The sequence below is a fragment of the Thunnus maccoyii genome, chromosome 6 (assembly GCF_910596095.1).
Source record: "Thunnus maccoyii chromosome 6, fThuMac1.1, whole genome shotgun sequence".
In the NCBI taxonomy this organism is placed as follows: Eukaryota; Metazoa; Chordata; class Actinopteri; order Scombriformes; family Scombridae; genus Thunnus; species Thunnus maccoyii.
Genome location: NC_056538.1, coordinates 24,077,774 through 24,086,755, shown reverse-complemented (window position 1 = coordinate 24,086,755; position 8,982 = coordinate 24,077,774). Strand labels below are relative to the sequence as shown.

At 41.6% G+C, this 8,982-nt stretch overlaps 1 protein-coding gene across 1 annotated transcript in view; it reads left to right on the top strand.

Annotated features, from left to right (window-relative positions):
- Window positions 1-469: 469 nt before the first annotated feature.
- The window catches only part of traf4a (tnf receptor-associated factor 4a), a 35,664-nt gene continuing 27,151 nt past the window's right edge, over window positions 470-8,982 (top strand). Inside the window, exon 1 of the mRNA XM_042414083.1 lies at window positions 470-1,129. Coding sequence (XP_042270017.1) covers window positions 987-1,129 — 143 coding nt within the window. The 5' untranslated portion in view covers window positions 470-986. The remainder of the gene's footprint in view (window positions 1,130-8,982) is intronic.

Genomic DNA, 8,982 nt, shown 5'->3' with positions numbered 1-8,982 from the left:
ATCTAAATATGGGTGGATGTGCACATTGTCACCACTGTCCAAAAAAAGGATATCCACTTAGTTGTTGTTTTTTTTCTTAGTCTGTGTGACTATGTAAGTGAATTTTTATTTTTTAGTAAGTAAATGGGAAACATTTTAATATAAAATACAGTGAAAAAATAGACTTGATTCTTAAAAAAAAATGTCTGCTCCACCACCAGAGGGCATCTGTCACCTCTGACAGTAGTGAAGGCTTCTGTATTAAGCCAATTAGACATGTATTAGAATATTATTTTGACCTTATTCTAAACAACAAACCCTTGTCACTTTTGAATTTACTCATTAGGAACATATATGTTTAATAATTGTCATTTCCAGTTTATGTGTACTTATTAGGGTGCAGGCTTTTACCTAAAAAAAAAAAAAAAGAAAGAAAAAGATATAGGCACATAAAAAAACTATTTATCTCATTACAGGCTATTACAGTCAAACAAAAGCCCAATTAAAGATCCATAAAGAAGGAGATCAGAGGGATAAAATGGTGTGAACAGTGTCTCAGCTTCTTGACTCCTCCTGCATGGAGGAGGAGGCGGGACTCAGTGCACCTAAACAGACGGAGGGGTGATGCATTGTGCTCAGTCTGTCAGTACTGCATCCACAGAGAGGTCAGAGAGACGCACAGCACACAAACTAAAACCCTGAGCTGTAAACCTGTTGTACACAGAGGACGAACCAGGACGGAATCTGTGATCTGTTTCCTTGCACTGTCGAGCCTTGCTCTTTTGTTGCCCGGCTGCAGGAGGACAAGCTGGGAGAGGACTCGCCTCCCGAAAGCCCGATCTGTCGGTGGCGGAAGGGACGTGATATGAACCTCTCATCGGCTTAAACGGCAGTGCAGCTAAATAGCCCCGTTTTCCAGGCGGGGGGAGGTTAGCGGAGGATCAAGAGGACATTTATACCTGTAACCTGCAGCTGAAGGCCGAGAAATACCGACAGAACCTGCAGCGATGCCCGGGTTTGATTACAAGTTTCTGGAAAAGCCAAAGAGACGCTTCCAGTGTCCGCTCTGCAGCAAGGCGATGCGGGAGCCGGTCCAAGTGTCTACCTGTGGACACCGGTTCTGTGACACCTGTCTGCAAGAATTTCTAAGGTATGTGTGTGTGCGTGTATGTATGTGTTTGTGTGTGTGTGTTTGTGTGTACACTATCAGAGATCCAGCTCTCTGCAGGCGATACTAGAGACTACAGCCAGCCTTGTCTAGTTTCGGTCGAGCAACAGTAAATAAAGGATGTGTAGGTGTGTCTTCCTCACCTTTCCTCAGCAGGGTTTTTACATCAATTTCCAGTCTTTTATGCATCTGCTGCACAGTAACAGATGATGAGGCCTGCATGGTAAACAGCGCCTGGATTGAACCCCCCCCCTCTCTCTCTCTAATTTTAGATCCAGGTGTGTTTTCTCCCAAAGATCTCCTCTACATACAGAATTCAAGGGTGCCGTGCATCCATGAGTCACTGTGTCAACATGAAAACATGAATGAGAAACCTTTTTTAGGATCAGCCATGCGTGTATTTGTGTTAGGACAGGTAGAGGATGTTGTCATTGTTCTGTCTGGTAACTGACCCAGCAGACAAAGCTGAAAGGAGGTGATTATTGTCGTTTTGGACACATCATCCATGAGTAAAAAATGCAGATATTTTCTGGTTTTGACTATTTCAATCCTTAGAGTAAAGTGATTTTGCGTTAATATCTTTCATTTTGTGCAAGTGTCCTGCAGAGGGCCCATGACTTCCCATCCTGTCTGTGTTTTTGCCCTGAGGTGGTCTGCATGGGTTTGCAGGGTTGGGGGTGATGGGTTAGACGGTGTGTGTGTGTGTGTGTGTATGTGTGTTGGGTGGTTGAGGGGGGTCAGACTGAGGCAGTGCAGTGGAGTCTGCCTTGAGTCCAGGATTAGACAGATTCCTTCATCGGTGTCAGTCAGGGCACCGGAGGGGCACCGAGGGACCTTTCACTCCGAGGTCAGCGTCTTACAGACACCCCCCTCCTCACCTCCTAATCTGCTCAACATTGAAGTCTCTGTTAAGACTTGCAAAAAGAAAGTCTTTGTTTTATCCTCAGTTTTACGGCACTATCATTAAGTTCCATACAGCACACACAGAAACCTCAAATCATGCGCTGCACACAGATTCACAGTTTTAACACCAACAATGACAATCTAACTTGCTCAGAGAAGGTCATCACTTCATCATAAACCTCTTAGCCAGGGTGATAAACTGTAAACATCATCCTGACATAAAATAAACTTCTACTGGAATGAGAAGACAACTGTGTTGATTTATGTCTTCATGCTGTTAATGAAAAGTGTTTCTTCTCACACAGCAACCATACCGTTGCTTTTAATGACCATCTACTCATTATCTAGATGATTTAGAAGAGCAACCCCTGTGCTGTAGACATCACCAATGTTGACATATAGTGTCAATGCAGTCTGAGCCTCAATGAAATGCATGGAAAGCTTGTTTGATATTCAAACAAAACACAACCTTGCCGTTTGCTAATTTTTGTTTGAAACCTATTGTGAAGAAGTTAAAGCTGCCTGCAGTTTCTAAAAAAAATGTCTGAAATCATATTACTTGACCTCAAAGCCTTACAGCTCTCAAATAGAGGTAAATATAGCATTTTAATTGTTAAATTCAGTTTTACAGGCCATAAAAATGTTTTGGTTTCTTGCTGTGCTGTATTTCTAGTGAGAAATCATCTCAGTCAAACTGGTCTGCCATTGTTTGCGGTTTTATTTCAGTAACAAGCACTGAAAAAGATCTTTAAAATGTCTTCAGTTTCACTAGATGTAACTTGAAGACAGCCTGAGGGAATATCATAAGCAAATACATAAATTCTTTGAAAACTACACTTGCTATCAGGAAAGAGGAATATATTTTTGCAACCTTCTTATGTCATATAAATTGCGTGCTGGTTGACAGGAGATGAGGATTATTGCTGTGAATACATTAACCACTTTGTCATGAGTTCCTAGTGTGCACCCTGAGTCATCAGGAAGCCTCCTCTGGATTACTAAACAGCAGCAAACTTCATCTGTTTTAAAAAGCAGAAATTCAGATGAACAAAGAGGACGAGGGAGGAATAGTGCTCACTGCTGATCAATGAGTTTGGCCCGACGCTTTGTCTGCCTCGTCCTGTCCGCCTCCGTGTTCCTCCTCCAGTTTACGCTCTTTTTTTTAAAACTCCCACACACTGACTCAATTTAATAAAAGTTTCCCAACTTATAAAAGTTTTTCATTGAGGTTTTGTATGGTCGGGATATCAGTGCAGGTGTGAACATGATTTCCTCCCTGTCTGCCCTGCGTGACCTAAATATTGTACGTAGTAGCTGGATGGATATCTGTGAGATTAATCATCAAGTTCATTCCTCCTATTAGTACCATTTTCTAATAATGATCCTTCACAGAGAAATTATAAGTTGTGACTAATAACTTTATTAATGGCTAAATAAACATGTATTAATGCTTTATGGATCCATTAATAAGACCAACTTTGGGGTTGTGAAAACTCCCTTTGACTGCGTGTTTCTGCAAATAATCGGATTTATTAACACTTACAACTGCATACTTGATTAAAACCGTATAACAATGACTTATTAACATTTATAACTGCAGATTTGATGGCTTATTAAAAGGTGAGAAACCTGCAAGCAATCAACATGTATTATTACCAAACAGAAGGGATTAACACCAGCCAATTGGACTTTTCACAACCTGGCAACCCAATATTTGTTCTTATTAACAACTTTTAACTGATCTATGAAGCATTAGGAAATGATTTATTAACCATTTATAAGGGTGCCTATTAAAAAGTAGTACCTCACTTGATCCTAAATCAGATATATAGCATATTTTTACCAATTTTACTTTCGATCGTACAAATTGTTCAAATAATCAGAATATTGTTGCTTCCCAATTAGAGCTGGAACAGTTAATCGATAAGTCTATCAAAGAAATGAACCTGCAAGGGCGGAAGTGCCAAACATTCAATTGTTTCAGCCTCTCCAATGTGAGCATTTGCTGCCTTTCTTTGTCTTGTGTGATAGTAAACTGAATATTCGGGGGGTTTGGACTGTTGGTCAGGCAAAACAAGATATTTGAATACGTCGACTTGCAGATTAATGAGTAATGAAAATTATCGTCGGTTGCAGCTCTAATCTCAGTTTAAAAGATCACATGGTCTCCCAGTGAGTACTCATTCTGGTCAACTTCCCAGGTAGGAGAAAGCTTAAGTGAATGTTTATATCAGCAGCAGATGATGTTTCAGCAGCCCTCAGTCACTCTGTACACAGAAACAAAGACCGAGCCGAGGTGACTCGGTGCATTGTCACCTCTTTAATTAACATTGTGTGCCAGTTGAGGTCAGTCCGGCTCTCTCGGATAGCGTATAGATCTTTTTGTGAGGAGAGTTCAAGTTTATTGGGGCTGACAGACAGTAGTTAGCTAATGCTTGGCCCATTGTGCAACTAGGTTGATCCTTTGCTGTAATTATTGAAGGCAGTGTGACATCCAGTCCAGGCTTGCCAGCTGAGTCTGCCAACTTTCACACTGACAGCTCTGTCACGGTCTCCACAGCCCACTGCTCTGTTGCAACAAGCCACCCAAGAATGCTCCTGCATGACATTGCTTCAATGCTAATCATCCATTCTCAAGAAATAGTTGTCACTGAATTAAAATATTCATTTTTCAGTCACACTGAGTTATTTTTAAAAAGGTTAATCCTGTATTTTCACTTCAAAGGATATCAAAATAAAGTGGAACTTCCCTGAGAGGCGCTCGAGGAAGCGCATGAATTGTTCTTGCATTACCATGTCTTGGCGCTGAAAAGAGCTGGTGTGTGTGCCTCTGTGTCCACGGGCATGTTAGCATGTGATGCTAATGGGCTGTGTTTCCGCCCTGGGAGGAGTGAGTAAATACAACACAACAGCAGTCCTGGAGGCTCCCCGCCCCCCCCCCCGGCTCCGAGGGAGAGTCATGGGGTAAAAGCAGCCCAGCCCTGAAGCTTTAACACTCACTGCAATCAAATATGAGTCACATGCTTCAACAATTCAGTGCATGCTGATTAGGGCAGGCCTTTGTTTTAGCAACAATAAGAACACTGCGTCTTTAATAGAAGAGAATAAACACTTAATGGTATGTAACACAATTTACCTCACTGCGTGAGGGCTAAGTAGGGTTTATGGCCGTGCCACACATGCCAGGTCTCATGGCTCATCAGTCGTGGGTCTACTGAGCCAGAGTAATGCCATGCAATGTGACAGTGGTGGTGTCTCTTTGGGGATGATGCAGCGCTGTGCCACAGCCTTGACAGGGGTGTAATTGGTTTGTTCGGCTCTGGAGCTTCTTCCTACAGGCCCCCACGTCATCATAGTGCAACTGCTGACTTGCCCAGAGTCACGAGGAACTCTAGAGTGGGCTAATATGAGAATTTTTCATGGCTCAATTATTCACTGTCCAAAAGCAAGGGGAGGGTTTTTTCCGAATTGGCCATGATTCATTTTATCTTTGACACATTGTCTGTGTGTAGTGCAGTTTGTTTTTTTTCTCTCATTGATGTAGGTGATACTCACTTTTTCTGCTGTGCTCTCCCACGCATTTATAGTCTTAATGCCCTGATGCACAATCACCCGCATAATCAGTATTACAGCATCCCACCTCTTACCTCTTTTACTCTTCTTCCACAAGCATCTGCCTGTCTTATTGAGTACGTGGGCAGAGTTTAGTGTTGGAGAAACTGGTACCACTTCCGGATAAGTCACCTTTTCATAAGTTCATCAGTTGGCTCTACAAATCACTTATAAACCATTGATAAAAGAAACTTTTTGGTTGCCAGGTTGTGAAAACAAATCCCTCTGACTAGTGTATATCTTGTCTAGTTGGAAATTATTTCTATAAATGTCAATAATCCGTCAATGAACACTTGTGTTTGTCTCTTTCTAACAAGCCATCAAGTCTGCAGTTATATAGGGAGCCACCACCAACAGCTGGTTAGCCTAGCTTAGCATAAAGACTGGAAACAGGGGGAAACAGCTAGCCTGGCTCTTTCTAAAGGGAACAAAATCCTCACACCGGCTCCTCTAAAACTCACTAATTAACATCTCATTTGTTTACAAAAACTGAAGAGTGATTTTTGGTATCAATCTTCTCATCTCAGCAAAAAAGAGAATAATCATATTTCCCAAAAATATCAAAATATCACTTTAAAGAACTGAAAGAACACGTGAACTCCTGGAGGATTAACACCAGCCAGAGGAATTTTTCTAAAAAGTTGATCTTACTAATGGTTTATAACTGACCTCTAAAGTGTTTTTAAATTTGAACTTTATAATGACTTGAGTTGGATAGAGCATTTTAATGACAGATGTGATCTTCAATCTGTTCAGCTCTGTGGTGATCTAAGTTAGCAAGATTTCTCGCTTTTCGGCACATCATGAATTCACTTTTGTCTGTTGTGCATGCAACGGTGTGTTAGGTTGTATAGAGAGGCACTTTGACTGACGTGAGAGGGCGTTTCTTAAAGAGCTAAATGGAGCTGTGCTGCATTGGTGCCCACTGTTGTGTGTAAGTCTGGCACTTGAGGCAGCTGGGGCTTTGTGTCTCAGTGGGTATCTGTATCTGAATGGGACCAATGCCATGGATGGCTGATGAATGACTGTGTGTTCATTACCATCCTCATCCCTCAGTCCCATCACAGAGACATTCACAGTCCCCCGCAGGTGTCCCGAGGCTGCGCAGGCATCCGGGGTGCAGATCCGGAGAGTTTGGGGGCGACTCTGCTGTCCCATCCTTCTCTTACGACAACGGTGGTCAGTGAGCTGCACACAGAGATGTTCTGTTCAGCTGAGTGAAAGCCCTCAGGCCTCCGCTCTGCACTTTGGGGTCTGTGAAGGCCTCTTAGAGCTGTGCACTGAGGCTGCTGTCAGCTGACTTGGGGTGACAGAACTGGAAACAGCCCAGTAAATTTTAACACATCAATGCATAGAAAGAGCCTCTCACACAAAGAAGAGCGACACATGCAAAGAAAACAAAATGCTGCAAGATACAGCAGCATTTGTCTGGGAAGAGAACAGTGAGTACTATAAACTCTGTTTATTCTTAGTTTGTCTAAATGTAAATTTCCATGATGTGCCGTACCTGTAAAGTCAAGTTGTGCCGCCCACTCCTTTCTCTTATTTCAGCTGCAGTGACTACAGTTGGTTACTGAATGTTCCCGAACTTTACACATCATCACACTCATGGACTTTGAAACTAATGATTATATAAGAAGTCACTGATCTTTAAAGTTTAACATTAATGTTTACTTCCAGCTGCTTCAAACACTGAGGTAGAAATAGAATTCCTGCATGTCATTTTCACACCAAGCCTCTCTGGAGTGCTTTATTCAAAATATGGACTTTGACTAATTTAGTTTGGTTCAGCCCAGGCATTAACAACTAACTGCACCTCATTTTCATTATTGATTTATCTGCTGATCATTCCCTCGGTTTGTGTTTTTGTCCATAAGATAAGAAAATGGTGAATAATACTTATTATAGTCATTTCACAGAGGATTCACTGACAGCTGTCTAAGATCCAAAGATATTCAGTTAGCAAAGACATAAAATAAAGGAAAGCAGCAATCTTCACATTTGAAAAGCTAGAACCAGTGAATGTTTGACATTTTTGCTTAAAAAAAGTACTGAAATGATTAATGGATTATCTAAAAAGATGCTAAATTTTCTGTAAACTGAGAATTTCATGTCTATTATGAACAATGACATTCGAACTTGAAATGAAAGTAAGTGGAACAAGCTGAAAATGCAAAGTCTGAGAATGTAATCTAAACCAACAACAGGAAACTACCCCAAATCACAGTGATTTAGGGGTATAAGGAAATGGATGTTGACATCTGATAGCCAGTAATTACCCATGTTTAGAAATGCTAGCGTGAATAAATGAACTCAAAATGCAGTTTCGACCCACAACCTGTGTCCAAAATGTGTATATTCTCACTTGGCATGACCACCATAGAAGCCAAACTATTACAGAGTCAAGTCGATTAAAGCCACTGGGACTGGAATCAAATGTTTCTCTGACCGACGCCGTGACAAATTACATGTGAGGCCATGTGACTTTTGTTTACAAGCCCTGGTTCTCCTATAAACAAAAAGTCCACTTTCCCACTATGGTTTGCATTAAAGAAAACAAACTGTAAATGAAGGAAAAAAAGTAATGCTTTTTCTTTTTTCAATCAAAGAACTGGTTGTGGCTGTGACGGACATAAAGAAATTTGTAGCGGAAACTTGCTTAACTTAAACTCCTTTTCTTGCCATTTGTGAATTTGCTCTGAAACGTTCGTCCTCTAAGCGTTTCCACAGAGCTCCATCCACCCCTGAGACTGAGAGATAGATGTTACCCGGCCTGTTTCAGGATAAGGTAATTGTGGCGAGTCTCTTGGGAGGAAGCTGAGAGGCTTTAATGATGCAGCTGTGATGATGACATCGCTGAGAGAAAGTGCCCTGACCATTTCACACAGCTGCAGAGGTCCCCCAACACACAGACATGTGAAGATATTATTACTACGAGACTTGTATTGTGACAGCTGTTTGCGTGTATGTAAAGAATCGAGAGCGGGCATTTGTGTCTGGGATGAAACTCGCACTTCTTCCCAGAGGATGGAGGGCCCTTAAAATTCTTAGGTGGAGTTTCTCGTTGAAATGTTTAGCCTCTCGTTGTGACGGGGCAGCTCCCAATACCTCACTTTTCAGTCACATCATCTGTCTGCTGTGAGGGATCTCATTAGTGACATTCAGTTCAGGCATAATTCATTGCCTTTTGAAAGACTCCTGAACGTTACGGGTTTTATTTGATTCACAAGCTCAACAGCCTTGAGAGTTGAGACAGCTACAGCTTTAGACAACAATACATCCTAAATGATCCGACTTGTTCATTTCTAAGTGCATACAAA